Source organism: Stegodyphus dumicola, chromosome 12, assembly GCF_044657685.1.
Source record: "Stegodyphus dumicola isolate Sdum_Otavi_A_Nest chromosome 12, ASM4465768v1".
NCBI classification, from domain to species: Eukaryota; Metazoa; Arthropoda; class Arachnida; order Araneae; family Eresidae; genus Stegodyphus; species Stegodyphus dumicola.
In genome coordinates, this window is record NC_140779.1 from 97,542,214 (window position 1) to 97,560,577 (window position 18,364).

At 34.3% G+C, this 18,364-nt stretch overlaps 1 protein-coding gene across 2 annotated transcripts in view; it reads left to right on the forward strand.

Moving 5' to 3' along the window:
• LOC118196394 (sprouty-related, EVH1 domain-containing protein 2-like) overlaps positions 1-18,364 on the forward strand; it is a 283,744-nt gene that overhangs the window by 248,372 nt on the left and 17,008 nt on the right. For both annotated transcript variants that reach the window (XM_035367842.2, XM_035367841.2), the window contains exons 2-3: positions 2,526-2,703; positions 9,027-9,195. In XM_035367842.2, the coding sequence (XP_035223733.1) occupies positions 2,526-2,703; positions 9,027-9,195 (347 nt within the window). The remainder of the gene's footprint in view (positions 1-2,525; positions 2,704-9,026; positions 9,196-18,364) is intronic.

Here is an 18,364-nt window from a genome sequence, read left to right on the forward strand (position 1 = left end):
AAATATTTATGTGCGTACTAGGACAACAGTTGGGCAACAATTACCAATGGACTGGCGGGATAAAAAGGCATCTTTTCTAAAATATGTGACAGATATTATTGACAAAAGAAAACTTCTTCGGTCACAGATAATAAATATGGATGAAATGCCGTTAGCTTTCGACTCTCCTGCAAACAGAACTGTTGATGAAACTGGTGCAAAAACTGTATCTGTGCTTACGACGGGGCATGAAAGAACGTCATTTACATGTGCGTTTGCTTGTGCCGCAAACGGTGACAAGCTAAAGCCGATGATCATTTTTAAACGGAAAACTATTCCGAAGGGAGATTTTCCTAATGACGTAATTATTTGTGCAAGCGAGAACGGCTGGATGTGTGAAACAATCACGCATGAGTGGCTACAAAAAGTTTGGCAGTATCGTAAGGGATCTTTTTTCCAACCAAAAGGGTTATTGATAATGGATTCCATGCGTGCGCATTTACTTGAGTCAGTGAAAACCAGATGTCAAAAATTGTCTACGACCATAGCAATAATTCCTGGTGGTTTGACAAAAATCTTTTTAATTCAGAAAGTGAAGAATCAGATTTTGATGGCTTCATATGATGTATAGTTTGCTGCAATTCCTTTTGTAAGTAAAATTGAAAATTTCCTTTTGTAATCCAAATTTAATAGTTCGTTGTTGCAACATTTTTTATAATGTAGTCTGAGTATTACAAATATGGACTTTTAGTGGGTCGTGAACACAAATATATTTTCAACATTTCTTACCTTTAATTTATTTTTGAGTTATGATTTCATTTCATGCATTTTTTTAACTTATATGTCATATATCAAGACATAGGTTGAGATTTTGCATCTAATACGGCCCACGACGATGTCACACGCAATTAATTCTATTGTGGCGTTTCTGTGTAGTTTTAATTTTTTTCCCGCCATTTTTCTCGAGTGCGGCTTTTACGCTGATGCGGCCTTTCTTCCGGAAATTACAATAATTCAGTTAATGTTGCAGATTGCGTTGTTCCTTAATCTTCGAATTGGATCCAGCTTATTATTTTTTGCAGACTGTTAGAGCAATTTTATAAAAGTAAGCTTGAACTTTCGATTATGTCAAATAGAATTCCCGATATATATTTACTAATATGTAAAGGATTTACAAAGCGAAAGTATGTTTCGAAATCCATTAAACAAAAAGGGGAATTGCTGCAAAAAATGGATAAAAGCATATCCTTTGTTTCTCTAACCATTCCGAAATCTGTTTATCAATTTCAGGCTGCTCTGCGGCGGCAGTGGCGAGAGGGGGGCGCCGTGGCGTGCAATGAATTGGAAGTTGATCGCTCAGCACTATCTTCAGGGCAGATGTTTTTATTTTATTTGGCTTATAATTCTTTACTAAATGTAGTATTTCATCTCAATGTACTCCGTCTTTAATATGATTTAAATCAAATTCCACGTCATTATAATTCGCTTTCGATAGTGAAGAAAGTGACACAGAGGTTGTTGAAAACGAAAAAATTTCGATTAACAAATTAGTCGGTATTCTTGACACAGCAATTATAGGACTTGAACAGTGGAACTTTGTAACTGAACAAGAAATTATGTTTGTTTATGGAATTAAAGAGAAAGTATTATCACATAAAATGAAGCAACTTAAACAATTTATATTGAAAGAAATGTTTAATAAAGTAAACAAATAAATATTAAGCTTTTTTTTTTTTGTAAATTTTAATACCCTTTAGATCATAATTGTTCTTTATTTCTTAAATTACGGTTTCGTATTTTTAATTTTATAATCTCTGCATGCCATCTTACCAGATTTAAACTGATGATCTATAATCTGGAATCGCCGAAGTCCCAACGAGTCCGGATTAACGACTTTTGACTGTATTTCCTTTCTCTTTTTTTTGTCTGAATTATGTACGTGGTCACACATACATACACCTAGGCAGAGAAAACTTTTAAGTATCATGAGTATGCCTGTTAAATTATTAATCAAAATCTTTAAATCTGTATATAAGGAAACCTGTATAAATACTGGGAACCTTCAATTTTTTTTCTGAAACTGACTTGTTGTCAATTTTATAACTTTTGGTGATGTTGATGACAAAATTTTTTAACTGTTGTTAACATAAAAGTACCTAATTTCACTTCTCAGTGTCATATTGTATTTAAAATCAGCAAATATAATTCTAATTCAGAAGTCAAACAACAAAAATCAGCGTTAATTTACAAAATTTTCACAGGACTAGTTTCGATGGTTTTACCGAACCATCATCTTCAGCTGCAAAACAGCTTATTTCCTATCTTGTTCATTTGCGGTTTTGCAGCTGAAGATGATGGTTCGGTAAAACCATCGAAACTAGTCCTGTGAAAATTTTGTAAATTAACGCTGATTTTTGTTGTTTGACTTCTGAATTAGTATTTATTCGGCGTGTTATTGTGTCTTAAATATAATTTTTTTTTTTTTTTTTTTTTTTTTTTTTTTTTAATTACTACAAAATTTCATCTAACTGTATTTCTTTTTGCAGTGGGAATTTTCTGGTTCGTGTCCGAGCCCAGGTCATGACCAGAGATGATTCAACTGGAGGTTGGGTGCCCATGGGCGGAGGTGGATTAAGCAATGTGTCTGTCAGAAAGCGGATCATCTCTGAAGATGACACAAAACCAGAATATCTCATTTGTGGGAAACGGATATCAGATCAGACGGTAATGATTTCTTTGTATTCAAGATTTTTATTCATAATGTCTAGAGCAGAGTAACTGAGGAGGGGGGAATTATAAATTAATTGTGTTAATGAATTTTCATAAACAGTAACTTCAGTTTCCCTTTCCAGTGTTGACTTTGCTATTGCCACTGTTTTTGATGGCTGTAAGGCAAAATTATTATTTTGACTTATTGCACTTTTATATTACTGATGTCAGATTCCCGTTTTTAAAAGATTCGTATATATGACATTTTCCTTTCAAAATTCTAAATCTGAAACAAATTTTCTAAAAGTAAAATATAAGCTAGTATTGCTTTAGAAATAGATTATAGATATGAAATAAATAAAATTATAGATATGAAAGAAAGGCATAAGAATTTTAAAATAAAATAAGAGTCCAAGGGTCTTCCACCCTTACTTCCCTACCACCATCCTTTTGAGAGGATTTTTGGCTTGCTGTCTGTTTTGAATGCGCTTTGCCAAACAGACACAATATGCTTACAAACATCCATACCTTCTATGGCCCCTGGACAGGCACTTACCACCATACTGGTTTACATATATTTGTATCATTTTTGTGCAGTATGTGAATCAATGTGGGATTTTGATCCAGTTGTCTACATCAGGGATTGTCAGCGAGAGAGTACTTACTCCCTTGGGGAGAATTCCATAGTTTCAAGGGGAAGGGGATTTGATGTCTTTTATTTACCTATTTAGTCTTAGTTTAAGAATGTAAAAAACTACTTTTTTCAAGTTTTTGTATTTATCAACATTCTGTATACATTTTCTTGTTTAATTTATAAAACACCTTAAAAACAATTTAAATAAATGTATATGTATTTTTTTAGTTTGGAAAAGGAAGGTGGGGGAATGATTATCTAGTAAATAGTGAAAGAGGTGAATGGGACAAAAGATGGTCATGCCTTTACCTAATAAGATTCTGGGATATTACAGTGCTTTTCAATTTCTGATGTCTTTATGTTGGGATTTTGTCATAATATCAGACCTCATATAGTAACTGGTATTGCTTGTGTTACATATTATTTACTGCTTATTCATATATTATATTTTCGTATTTGCATGCCTCGTACGTAAATATTTGTCGATTAAGAGACTACTACAGTCAAAAAATAGCCTTGTAGGTAGGAAAACTCCATGTATTAGCAGTAAAACAAAACAAAAAAAAATTTTAAAATAATTTCTTCTTTTAAAAATTTATAAGAAAATAAAACTTTAAATGCCATAGCAGGTGTTAGTAACCTGTGGCATGTATGCTAGATTCGGCATGCAGTACAATTCTCAGTAGCACCCTAACTACTCCATAAAGTTATCAAGTAAACATGAATGAAGTGTCTGGTGTGCAAATGCAGGAAAATAACACTTCTCTGACTCCAATGGAACCAATATTTTATTCCTTACGAAGTTATAGATTCTTATTTATAAGATTTATTTACATTTTACATGCACGTAGAATCACGTGGCAGAAAACCGAAGTTTGTTTACTTCGTTCTTCGCGGAGACTAGAAGGTGTTGCCATTCCGCTTTAACTAAATTTATTTAGAAACTTGACGGAACTGAAGCGACACTACACATCCCCTTCCTAGTGACAGCGATTATGGAAGATAGTCTTTAAAGTGACTGGGAAACCTCACATGTCTGCCGGTTCTAGTAGTCTTGGTTCTATGATGAGTTTCTGAATTTTCTTCAGTGTTCTTGAGTGCAGGTGTTTCCCCAAGTTCCGCTTTCTTGGAATGGGAGTTTTGGAAAGGAATATCAGAATCTTGCACTAGGAAACATGGCTTTAGTCTGTCTATTGAAACTCTTTTAACTTTTCCTTGGATTTCAATGTCGAAGTACTTATCCTTTCTTGCTCTTACAGGATACGGTCCAAGATAGACAGGCTGTAGTGACGAATTATTAATGTTGTTGTATAGGAATACGTGAGAACAGTTGGAAAGATGTTTAGAAACAAAGACTGTTCTATTTCCATGGGTGGTGGTAGAACTTGGCTTCATAGCTCTTATTATTTTCTGAAGGTTTTGAGAAAATTCAGACTGTTTCATATGAGGTACTGTTGAAAAGAATTCACCAGGTAATGCTAAAGAGGTTCCGTATACAAGTTCTGCGGATGAGCAACCTAAGTCTTCCTTGATGGCAGATCTTATGCCTAAAAGAACAAAAGGCAATGCTTCCAGCCATGATTTTGATTCGAGTAGATGACATTTGAGACTTGCTTTTAAAGTTCGGTGTTGTCTTTCGATCAGGCCATTTGCCTGTGGATGGTACGCAGTTGTAGTGTTTGTATGAAAACCAAGATATTTTCCTAAAGCTTGAAAAAGTTGGCTATCAATTTGCCGACCTTGGTCAGATGTTATGCGATTCGGAATTCCAAAGCGTGAAAACCAAGTATAAATCAAAGCTTTAGCAATAGATTCTGTTGATTGATCTTCTAACGGTACCGCTTCGATTCATCGTGTATAACGATCGATGATGGTTAGAAGGTATTTGAATCTTTTGCAAGGAGGTAGCGGACCCACCAGATCTATGTTTAAATGCTGGAATCTGTGTGGAGGTACTTTGAATTCTCCCAAAGATGACTGTGTATGTCTGTGAACTTTAGATCTTTGGCAAGATAAACATGCTCTAGTCCATAGTTGGCAGTCTTTATTCATATTGGGCCATATGAAATGTCGTGTTATCAATTTTATCGTGGATCTTATTCCAGGATGAGATAAATTATGGATTGAAGAAAATATTTTCTGCCGAAACTTTGCAGGGATGTATGGTCGATTATAATTTGTAGTAGTATCACAGTAAATTTTCTTGTCGCTGTCCGGTATAGGGATCTGCAGGATTTTCAAGTTTGGGTTCTTTTTTAGTGTCTCCAAGTCGTCATCTTCTTGACAGTCTACTATAGTTTGTAAGTCTATTGCAGATGGTACAGAAATGGTGTCTATGCGAGAGAGAGCGTCAGCGATGGTATTTTCATGCCCTTGTATGAATCGGATATCGGTTGAGAACTGGCCAATATATGACAGTTGTCGAGCTTGTCATGGCGAAGCTTTTTCCAAATTTTGTTGGAAGGCAAATATTAGTGGTTTGTGATCCATGTATATTGCAAACGTTCGTTCTTCTAAGATGTATTTGAAATGTTTTACTGCTGTATAGATGGCTAAGAGTTCTCTGTCGTAGGCACTATTGTTTTGTTGTGCTGATGTGAAATTTCGGGAAGAGAAACTCAAGGGTTGTTTTGCATTATTCACAATCTGATGTAAAACGGCTCCAATGGCAGTATTGGAAGCATAAATTGTTAGCGATATTTCAGCCTTTTCGGATGGGTGAGTTAAGTTTGTGGCATGAGAATAAGTGCATCTTTTAAGATCTGGAAGGCGTTTCTTGTTTCTGCCGTCCAGGTTATTTCTTTTCTGCAGTTCTTTTTAATACCACTGAGCAATGTTGTTAAAGGTTGTTGCAATTTCGCACAATTTGGTATGAATCTGTGATAAAAATTCACCATACCTAAAAATCGTCTTAAACTAGTAAATGACTTTGGTTCTGGGAAATTTTTGATGGCATCAACTTTCGTTGAAAGAGGTTTAAGTCCTTCAGCTGACACTTCGTATCCCAGGAATGCAAGTTTTGCTTGACCAAATTTACACTTTGCCGCATTAATACACAGGCCATATTCGTTTAGTCTCTCGAGGACTGCTCGTATATGTTTTCGATGAGTTTCTTCATCTGGAGAGGCTATTAGAATGTCATCCAAATAGCAAAACACGAATTCTAGTCCATTCAACACACTGTTCATGAAACGTTGGAACGTTTGGGCCGCATTTCGTAGGCCGAACGTCATGAATGGGAACTCGAATAAGCCAAAGGGAGTGAGAATGGCCATTTTCGGTATATCTTCTTCGCGAACTGGAATTTGTTGGTACGCTCTAATGAGGTCTATGGATGAGAAAACTCTTTTTCCAGCTAAAATGGAACTGCAATCTGTTAAAAATGGGAGAGGGTATCTATCAGGAATTGTGACGTTGTTTAACGCTCGATAGTCTCCACAAGGTCTCCTCTTCCCCTAGCATTTGTTTAATCACAAGTAAGCTAGGTAAATCTAATATTTTAAACATTTCCTGTTCAATTGAAATCATGTTTGAGAGCTTCTAATTATCACCTTTCTAGCCACTATAGAACAATAGTTAAGTTTTAATAAACTTTAATATAATAATTTTCATAAGCTATGCTTGCAGTTTCTTGCCAATAATGGTAATTACATTCTTAAAGTATTATAATGTTACAATCAATGTTACTTGTATTTTCAAGTAAGCCAGCATTTCAGTTGCATTCATAGCCTTAGATTTCAGTGTACGGGTATTATGCAGTATAAAGAGATACACATAATAATTCATAATTCATTAGAATTTCAGTTGTTCAGAAATATGATGTTTCAGCATTAAACCTAATGTATTAGTTTAACTAATTATAGTTTTTAAAAATAAAGAAAACAAGTTGTATTATACAGAAATTTGACCAGCAAAAAACATGAAATATATTTTCAGTTAGGAAAAAATAAATTACAAATGATTTATTTTTCATATTATATTTTATTGTAATGTAGTCTCTGTAAAATGATTCTAGATGATTTTGGTTTTCTAAGGAGTTGGTCACTTAGATAAGTAGTGTTCAATACTGAAGTTATTTATTGTTAATAACAGGGTTTAGTGCATGTTTGAATTGCATATAAATAAAATCAGTTTTGCTGCCATTAAAAGCATGCCATCCTTTGAAAATGCATATATTACAGCATCAGTAGAGCAGGATCTGGGCTGCTGTATACTTTCTGATAATTAAAATTGTGATTATTAAAAAAACCTTTTTTAAGTCTTCTGACTTAAATCTTAATGGACATATTTGGCAAATATTAGAGGGGGGAAAATGAGAAAGATTGTCCACTGTATGTCTTGACATTCCAAAATTAGTGTAGTTCCAGAGTGTTATCATAGAAGATCATAAGACAAAACTATAGTTGCTTAACTCTTTTTATGCATACGTAATTTCTTGGCTTTAGAACTTGAGCTAATTGTTGATGCTGGAATTTTTCGTCACCAAGCTTTCATGCATTAATTCCTATGGGACTTCCATCAGTATTGGCATGTCATAGGAACTGAAAATATAAAAGTACTGTAGAATCATCAGGAATGGCACCAAAGAGATTAAAATCAGATGAGACAGATGGAGGTAAGACTGCAGAATCCATGCACATAGATCACAGTTAGTTAGCGAAGCTGCATCCAGTTGTGTAGCAGATCTTAATGCCATCATTTTTCAGTTCTGTGGCAAATAGAAAATTTCAGATATCCAATGACAAGAGTAATACTACACAATTTGAAAACAATATATTGTTTTAAAACAGCAGTTAAAAATAGTAATGAGACAAATGAATCAGAAGATAAAATAAGAATTAATAATTAAAATAAGAATATTGTCCACACCAAGAATAGTTTTCTCTTCCATAAGTGGTAAATTGCTTGTCTTTTATTGGCAACACTTATAGTGCTTACATGAGCAGGGTTTATTCACAAAGATTTGAAAGTGTGTTTGTGCAGCGATCACTATAACTACCTTACGATCGCCCTTTAAAAATGCCCAAACATGGTACAAAAGTTTTCAGATTACCCGTTCAGAGAAAAATAGTATCAGTCTCAACTGACCGTGTGAAACCAGTATTCGTGTCTAATCGGACATGGATGCTTGCTGTTCTGATACTTTTAAACCTACATTTGCAAGTCACACCCAACAAAATATTCGTCAAACTCCCTTTGGCAGACATGCAGTTCCCTGATTTTTGCATATCATCACAATGATACTGAAAGGAGAGTATGCGAAAGACCACATAGTGATAAGAAATTCATGTGTGCAGACTCTCTGCAGTCTTCAGGCTGTTATAAGGTGTGAGGCAACATACTCTAGACATTGCAAGAGCAATAATTTCTTTAGTAATGCCTCCACCTGACATTACAAGTGTTATAACTTCATGATATTGTCAAGAGATTTTAGCAATCTGCACTTTGTCCATCAAGGAAGGCCTCTCGAATGCAAGGTCCTAAAAAACTAATGACTGTTTAGATCTTGTGGTATTGTCTTCAACTAATAACAAATCAGGCAATATAAAACACAACCAAAAAAATTAAAAAGGTTGACTTATTCAGTGTGCAAACTGTTTCAGACCCAGTCCTTTAGAGTAATAAATATTATTTAATAAAATTCAGATTTCCCTGGGAAATTTATTTAAACTTAATAATGCGTATTACTTTTTTTTCACCCTAGGTGGTTTTAAGTTGCACTATAAAAAGAGACTTCCAATATAATAAAGTGATGCCTACTTTTCATCACTGGAAAACTGGAGATAAGAAGTTTGGTCTTACCTTCCAAACTGCTGCTGATGCAAGAGCCTTTGATAAAGGTGTGCGTACAGCTGTGGAAGATCTGTTGGAAGGTATGCTATTTTTGTTAATCTTAAGTTATATAAGAATATATGATTTGCCATTGAAAATGTCTTTACAGGAAAGGTCTGAGATCAATTTGTTTGCATTTAAGTTAAAAAAAATAATTAATTGAAGCTTTAATTGCATGCTATGTGTGTATCTTGTGATTAAACTCCTGTGCAGATTAGAAATTATTTATATAGTTGATAAAATCTATGTGCATGATATGGCAAAGCATTTTTCTTATAAATAATGTAGTTTTCTAAACATTGCAATATTTCAGCTGTTGATATCATAGATCAAAATGTCACAAAAATTTTATGTAAATGATTCAAAACATACAAGAAATTTGTCAACATGTAGGCAGTTTTATAGACAAATTCTTACTGGTGATTACTGAAGTGTTACAGCAAGTGGTGATTACTGAAGTGTTAAATAAAATTCAATATGTTAACTAACTTTATGTTTCAGTGTTAATTCTAAACACTACTAATTTCTTATTATTCTATTCTCTTATGAAATGGAGAGTGATAACTATGTATATATCCGTTCTCAAGCTTTCATTTGTAAATATTACATTGATCATAGTATCCTCACACAGTATTTTGGATTCTCAAATCAATGACTTAACAGTCACAAAAACTTTTTAAAAGCAGTACATCTTTACAATTCCTGATAGAGTGTAAAGTGTTGCCTTATATTTATTTCGAGTCTTTTTTTAAGTTTATAATGTTACTAACTACTTTGCCTATGATGACATGTTAAGAAACCTAGTGAACTAAATATTGACTTTTCACTGAGTTCAAGTAGACAATGTAGACTCGAGACTATTAAAATACCCTTTTATTTACTCAAATAAATGATAACAGTTGGCAAGTTTTGGGCTTGCAGGAAAGCCTCCACTCAGGCTTTTGAATCAGGATAAGAAACTAATAAACTAAACTAATACTAACTAAAATAGACTCATTCAAAGCTAGACACAAATATCTAACATAGTTGGCCCTTAATTTAAACTTGCCGGCAATTATCAACAAGCACGTACAATACAGCCGAGCATAATAGCTTCAAGAATGAAATAGCTAGAAGGCAAACACACGCCACTAAGGACTAAGTACTCTCTCTATCAAAGTAAGTAGAACTTTCTTTAAATACTACTTCTAATTCATTTGCATTCGATGTGATTCTAAAAATTTATTCTGGTAGGGAGTTTTAAGTGGAAAACAAGAATCGAAAGGGTTACAATATTAAAATAACTTATAAAATGTAAATACATCTTGCAAGTTCATGATATCAATGTATTTGCTCTGTTATTTCTTTAAAAAAAAAAATATGTAGCAATAATATTTGGTGACAGCATCCTTTTATTTGAAAAATGATTCTACACAAGTGAGTAGAACAAGGATTTGACATGTAAGTGAATGATTGAGTGGAATGGACCCAAAATTGAGGTTGAGACTAATTCTTTTAATAGTGTCATAACGAAAGCTCTTCATCATAATGAGCTAATTCTTGTTGCATTTAGCAAAATTCCAAGAATACATTTAATGTTTATAAAGCTAATATGTTGTTCTCAATCACATACCTATTTTAAATGCCAAATATGAGAAGTTCTGGATTATCTCATAATTTTTCTCGAAAAAACTTTGTCAGTTTAAGGCAAAATCTAATATGTTGTTTCGATAGATATAAAAGTCTCAAATACTTAAATTGGGTAGTTTTGTATTATATTTAAATGTAAGTTTTCATTAAAAACTATTATTCAAGTAAAACTATTATAGGCTTCAAGTAAAATATCATTTTCCATTAATAACTTAAGAACTGTTATGGACTTCATGTAAAATAAGACTTGTGGTTGTCTAGTTTTATCTGAAATCTAATTAATATTTCTTTATATCAATATAGAAAGCTTAACATGGATGAAAAAATTATCACACTCATACACACAGACAGACATCATTTTAAAAATAATCAAAATGGGCTATGGGAACCCTAATTCATGCTTATTCACTAAAAATTCACGATTGAATTTTAGGAGAGTAAACATTACCCCTCTTACCTGTGTATGTAGGTTGGCAGGAGGTTATAAGTGAAGAAGATAAGTTTATTGCTGGGATTTTTTTAAGACATTAACAGCTGCTCATATCAAAGCAGTGTTTTATGAATTATTCAGTGGAGATTCTTCAACAACATTGGAAGACTTGATCAATGAGTTTAAACATGGTTGAATGTATACTGAATATGAAGCATGCTTTGGATGTCTGGGTAAAGTTATCATGGCTGATAGAGCTGAAAAGGGCTGTTGTATCATTCACAAAACTGTAGGACTTAACACTTTGAACTGTTTCTCCATCTCTCTTATTTTGCAGACTTCTTGAAACATGAAAATTTGGCTTAGTTAGAAAATATCTTCATCAAATAACTATGACATTGCTGCTGTTAAAGTGTATTTTATAGCCATTAGCAAAAATTACTTTTCCAGTGGGATGAAAAAATTGCAAACTCACTGAATCAAATGGCCTTCAGTGGAAACTATGTTAAAAAATAAAATTAGTTTTATCCTGAAAATGTTTACAGTTACTGAAAATAATGTTTACTTTTGTACAGTGCTTATCAAATGATCCTTATTATACTTATAATATAATAAATACTAGGGTTGTTCAATAATGATTTGAACTAAGATGAATAAAGTAAAGAGTATACTTTAATTTTCAGAGTGCATATGTGAATACTATGTGATAACTACACCGCTGGCTGCAGCATTCTTATTTTCTGAAAATGTTTTTGTTGAACTTTTATGCATTTTTGAATCTTCGTTCACTATCATATGTGGAGTTCCTCTGCCAATAGTTTCACATTGTAGTTCATTGAATTGACAGTATCAAGTTGGCCTCTTGCTACACAGTGGCTCACACTTATCTCACTAGGGGGTCTACCATTGCTTCATATTTCATTACAGTTTCATTTTTCTCCCTGAATTTCCTATTCTAACTAAATGCAGAGCTTCACGCATGAGCTTACTCACCACAAACAGCCACTTAATGCTCATAAATTTGTTCTGCTGACTGTTCTTTCCAGAGAAGCCATGTAATCCACTTTTGACCATGTGCATCACCTTCCATTGCTCCATGTATTCACAGTTCTCCACAACTTTCTGTAATATGCATCATGTTATGACTCACAGTACGTATCTCATACTGAGACTAAAGGATTCATCATTGCAGAATGTTTAACTTGCACCATCATCTGAAACAAACATTGTCATGGTGTTCAGAATTTATTCATCGAACATGCTAATAGTATTGTAAAATGTCTCTCACATGTATCTCTCACGTAGTTTGCCGTCTTTTCATTAACAGGCAAAAATGGTCAATGGGATTTTCTGTAGGTACCTTATAATGTTTCTGGAAGTTGCTTGGCCGGTAGTGTATCTTAATCATAAAGTCAAAAGGTGTCCATCAGCTCAGTATTTATAGGAAATACACTCATTTCATCATTCTTCATAAAGTATATTGCATACTATGCTTGGATTTACCTCAGAAAGCAACTTGTAAATATCATCATTTGTTATCAATGCTGCAACTTAAAAGTTTTCATCAGTATTCACTCAAGCATTAAATTCTTCAATATTCTTATTAGTTATGAAGACCTTCCTTTTCTTTTCTTCTGTAACTCTCTAAGTGGTATGACCAGCTTTATCCGGCCATAAGACTTTTTGTCACTTGATACATATTAGCTTATGATTTAAGATATTTTGTTTTCATACTTTCTTTAGTAATGTAAATGTCATCATAATGAATGTGAGTTTATGAAAATAAGTAAAGGTACTTTTTCGTTTCGCCGACGCAAATCTCGCCAAGTAGACTTGTAGATTGGCGATAACATACAGTATACATATAAAAAATGTTAACAAATGTTAGTTCTAAGAATTTTTTATTTTGAAGGCATAAACATTTTAATATTGTTTGCAATTTTGTAAAAAGCCAATAAATAAAGGCAATAAATTTGTAAAAAGACATTAATTTAAGAATTTAATATGCATTCACGGTTCAACATCCTGATTCACCGGTTCCTATCACGTGATCCCAAGTGATCTCATCTCACTTAACCCTCTCAGCGTTACGACCGGAAAATTCTGTACAGAAGGTTGCCTTCCACATTCATTATACATAATAATTTCTGCTAGCTTTTAATGTATATTGGAAGAAAAGGAATCATGGTACAAAATGAAAGTCATTTTTTAATTAAAATCAAGAAAATATCACTTATTCGTGACATTTTGAGGAACTTTGAAATTTCAGGGCTAAACCCGTAACGCTCAGACGGTTAAACTACGCTACAAAAATCTTAATTTTCTCAGTAATTATCTATATTAATTTCAAGTTAAATCTTAATTCGGAATACAAGTTTAAATGCAAGAATTATTTCAATTCATAAGAATAGCTTACTGAGAAATTATGTAAAACCGCAGTGCTGTACTTCGCTAGTGCATTCGAATTGATGACCCTTAACTTTGCCTTTTCTAGATTTTTGCCTTCGGGTGAGTGGTGTGATTGCATCCTAATTGATTTAATTACTGCAAATGTCCATAATTCATAAAATTGAATTATCTGGTAAAAATTCTATGTAATTGTATGCCAGTATTGAAAGAAACAATTAATCTGCTAAGAAATGGCTGCTACTTGTTTTTAAAATAAGGTGTAAAAGGTTACCAGCGAGAATATTCCGTTTGGCATTAGTTGTACCATTATTGATGACTTTATCGCCTGCACCGGCAAAATGGAAAAGTACCTAAGTAAAGAAGAGACTAAAATAAGTAATTATACAAATTTAGCTAATAAATGCTGTTTAAATACAGGTCTTCCTTGACAGATCCAAAAACCCGCTCCACTCAGTGGTTTAACTTCCTCTGTTTCAACATTTATTAAAAGGTTGGCATATTTAAAACAGTTCTTTATGATCTTTTTTGAGATGTACTTTCAAGACATGTTCAGACTATGTAATGCGGCAGAAATTTACATATACTTCTTAATTCATTTATATTTACTTCCACAACATCATATCATAAAAGAATCTTTAATGCTCATCTCACAACAATAATATTCTTTCATCATTCTAATAATCCCTTGCTTGCATTGTCGAATTATGGCTGTAGTATTTGCTGACAAATGTATTATATTGTAGCGTGCGTATGGGTTCGTTATGAAATGAATGCACAAGTCCAATGAAAAATGATGAAAATTTATTATTTTTAAAAAATTAAACCAAAATGCTTAAATTTTCTCAGATATTCGAGCAATATTACAATATCTCACAGTGGTTATCTTTTAACTACTCAAATGTTCAAGAGAACTTAATTCAAAACAGCTAAAGAAAGCTAATCCACGAATTCGCTACAGTCAACAAGAGCAGTTTTCTAAACAAACTCTTAAAACAACAACAAACTAGCTAAAATGATCGACTTGAGAGGTTTTCCTCCTTTTTTTAAGATTTTTACATCGCACACGAGAATTTTCTGGAACTTTCTCGAAATCAAAAAGAGATATTTATTTATTAAATGTTAAATGCACATGCTCTTGTATTTTTTAATTTCCGGCTTAGCTTTCCTTTAATATTTGTCACGCGCTGCACTTCACAGGGAATAAAACAATTTAATTTATAATTCAACTAACATTAGCTATTTAAATACCAAATCCGTTACACTGCCCCCTTCCAAAGAACTGCACGTCCCGTGCAGTACAATCCTTGGACAGGAAGCCAAACTTACAACTGAGGCATAAACATTACATTACAATATCAAATAAAATGAACATAAATGCAATAACTAACTTAAATCAAATGCAATCAAATACTAAATACACATTTAGAAACAAAAAGGACCATGGTCTTACACTATTTACACTACGTACTATGGCCATAGTAATGAGCTAACCTGTTGTAATGAACGACTTTAGGTTTAGAGTTCGAAGACTTACGGATCCGAAGCACGACGTCATTCAGCCTGTTTAGGACTGTGTATGGACCATCCCAAGGTGACTGTAATTTTGGACAGAGTCCTTTCCGTCGAGTCGGATTCCACACCCACACCTTGTCTCCTTCATGGAATTGATGTTCAGTAGCCCTTGTGTTGTATCGGTTCTTCATCTTCTCCGTCGCCAAATTGACTCGCTCTCTTGCAAAGTTGTGCATCACTTCAAACAGAGCCTGGAGATCTTGAATATATTCCTCAGGCGATGAAGGTGCAACCGTAGGGCGACCAAACAGGCGGTCACAAGGCAGACGAAGGTCTCGACCGAAGAGCATCTGGGATGGAGAATAGCTGGTAGTCTTGTGTTTCTTTTCGACCCTAGTATGATTTCGGCAGCTTCCCGAGCTGGGTCTTTCGGCCAAGGCATCGGCATTTCTAGGTGAGGATCCCTTCTGAGCATAGATAGTCACGTCTTCAGATGCTGAAAGCAGTTTGCTGTTTTTGAAGTCTAAGGGAAAATTGTATTTCCTTAAAAAGTCCAGTCCGAGTATGCATGGATGTGTAATATCCGCCACATATGCCATGTGATGGTAGGCGGCACTTCCAAACATGTTCACATTTAACTTCCCAGCTGTCTCGATCTTGTCACCAGACATAGTCTGAAGGGTAACACAGGATGACATCCAAATAAGTTTATCTTTAAACTGTTCAGCTAAATCTTTCCTAATGATGGTAACATTAATTCCTGTGTCAATGATCATATTGCAAGGAATTCCATCGAAATGCCCATTGATGACAGTCTGTTACTGTTACCACTCACTCTAGAAATCTTGAGTGCTTTAAAACAAGGTTTTTCATTATCTGGCAACCTCCGTTCCTTGATATGGTCATTAATTTGTTTCCTGCGTCGTTGCTGAGAAATGGTCTCAATTTCCGTACCCTGGGGTGTTCTGCAATTCTTTTATACGGGGCCTTCAGTTCCACAGTTCCAGCACTTTGGTTTCTTGTCAATCCTTTTCTGTCCCATGGCATTTAATTGTCTATTTAACCGGCCTCTCTTATTTTCCGTGCTCTGGGGTGTTCTGCATTTCCTTCGTATGTGGCCTTCAACATCGCAGTTCCAGCACTTTAGGGTCGGTTTCTTCTCACTAATATTCCGTCTCAAGGCATTCACTGGTCTTGTCAAATCATCCGTTTTATTATCCGTGTCCTGGGGTGTTCTGCAATGCCGTCGTGTATGCCCTTCAATACCACATTTTCAACACCTTAGAGCCACTTTGTTCTCACTCCTACTCCGTATCAAAGCATTAACTTCTCTAGCTAAATCATCTAAATGAGCCATCAGTTGATCCACTGGCTCATGGACTCGCACAGTTCTGACTGGGTAGCAATCTCTACGAGTTGCCTGTTGAGCTGCCTCAAACTTCATGGCATACACTAGAGCACTTTTTAAATTTTTAACATCTGCCATTCGTAGAGCCTTCTGTATTTCGGGATCCCGGATGCCATTGATAAAATACTGCAGGGACAGCCTTTCAACATCTGTGGCGAGTTCCTTGAGTGTTTCCATGGGTTTCTGTTGGCGGGATTTTAATTGAAGCCTACTGTAGTCTTTCAAACACTTTTCCCCAAATCGTAACTCAAGTGCACCAAACAAAGCTTCAAAGTCTAATCTCTGGTTTTCGGGAAGAGTCTGCAGGATGTCCGCTGCGTCTGCTCTCAGAGAAGCGGCGAGATGACAGGCCTTAGTCTGAGAATCCCATCCGTTCGCTTCCACCACTATTGAAAATTGGGTCTTATACACTTGCCAGGATGTCTTTCCCATCATGTGTGAATAACTTTAGAGAGGGACGAGTAGGCATCGGTAAGAATTTAAAACCATCACTATTGCTTCCTGCCGTCGCTACGAATTTCTTTAAAGTACCCATTTCTTTGGTAACTGCAGAAACTCTCTCATCAATTTGTTGTTCGATTTGTTTTTGAACGGAACAAACTCTTCCTTCTATTTCTTCTTTGGCAGAATCAACTCTGTAACCTATTTGTTGTTCCACGGCCGAAACTCTGTCTTCTATTTGCTCTTTCACAGGAGAAACTTTTTCTTCAATTTGTCCAACTTTAGTTTCGACTACGTCTACTCTGCCTTCCATAGCCTTAAATTTATTTTCTATTATGCAGGTAATTTCTCTTTTAATCTCTTCTAGTCTTGCTTCAATCTTTTCTTGTCCTGCTTTCATTTCTTCCTTAAACGAGGGCAAGGCTGATATTAACTGCCTTAACTGTTCTTCCATCGCTCTTGTTATTGGCATTCAAATCCCACTTCTGACACCAAAAATTGTTGCGTGCGTACGGGTTTGTTATGAAATGAATGCACAAGTCCGATGAAAAATGAAGAAAATTTATTATTATAAAAAAAATTAAACCAAAATGCTTAAATTTTCTCAGATATTTGAGCAATATTACAATATCTCACAGTGGTTATCTTTTAACTACTCAAACGTTCAAGAGAACTTAATTCAAAACAGCTAAAGAAAGCTAATCCGCGAATTCGCTACAGTCAACAAGAGCAGTTTTCTAAACAAACTAGCTAAAATGATCGACTTGAGAGGTTTTCCTCCTTTTTATAAGATTTTTACATCGTGCGCAAGATTTTTCTGGAACTTTCTCGAAATCAAAAAGAGATATTTATTTATTAAATGTTAAATTTAAATGCACATGCTCTTGTATTTTTAAATTTCCGGCTTAGCTTTCCTTTAATATTCGTCACACGCTGCACTTCATGGGGAATAAAAACAATTTAATTTATAATTCAACTAACATTAGCTATTTAAATACCAAATCCGTAACAATATTTTACTATTAGTACATTTTATTAATGTATTTTTAGCTTTAATGTGCTTACACACACACACACATTTATGTTAAATGATGCACAGTAGTCAGTGAAAAGGATATCATTCTTCACTTCAGTATTCTATCTCAAAAGTCATTCATTAAAAATTACTGACATCATCCTCACTTTTGGATTATACTTTAGTCCACTGGTAAACTTTTTATCCCTTTAAAAAAGCATCCAGATTCCCCCCCCCTTTTTTTTCAGGTGCCGAAAGTTTTACCTTTATACACCTGTATGTACAATAAAATAGGTACTCAGTCGTTCACTATTTTATATCCTTTTGAATATTCAGTTTTGAATAAATATATAAGTTACGGCAATA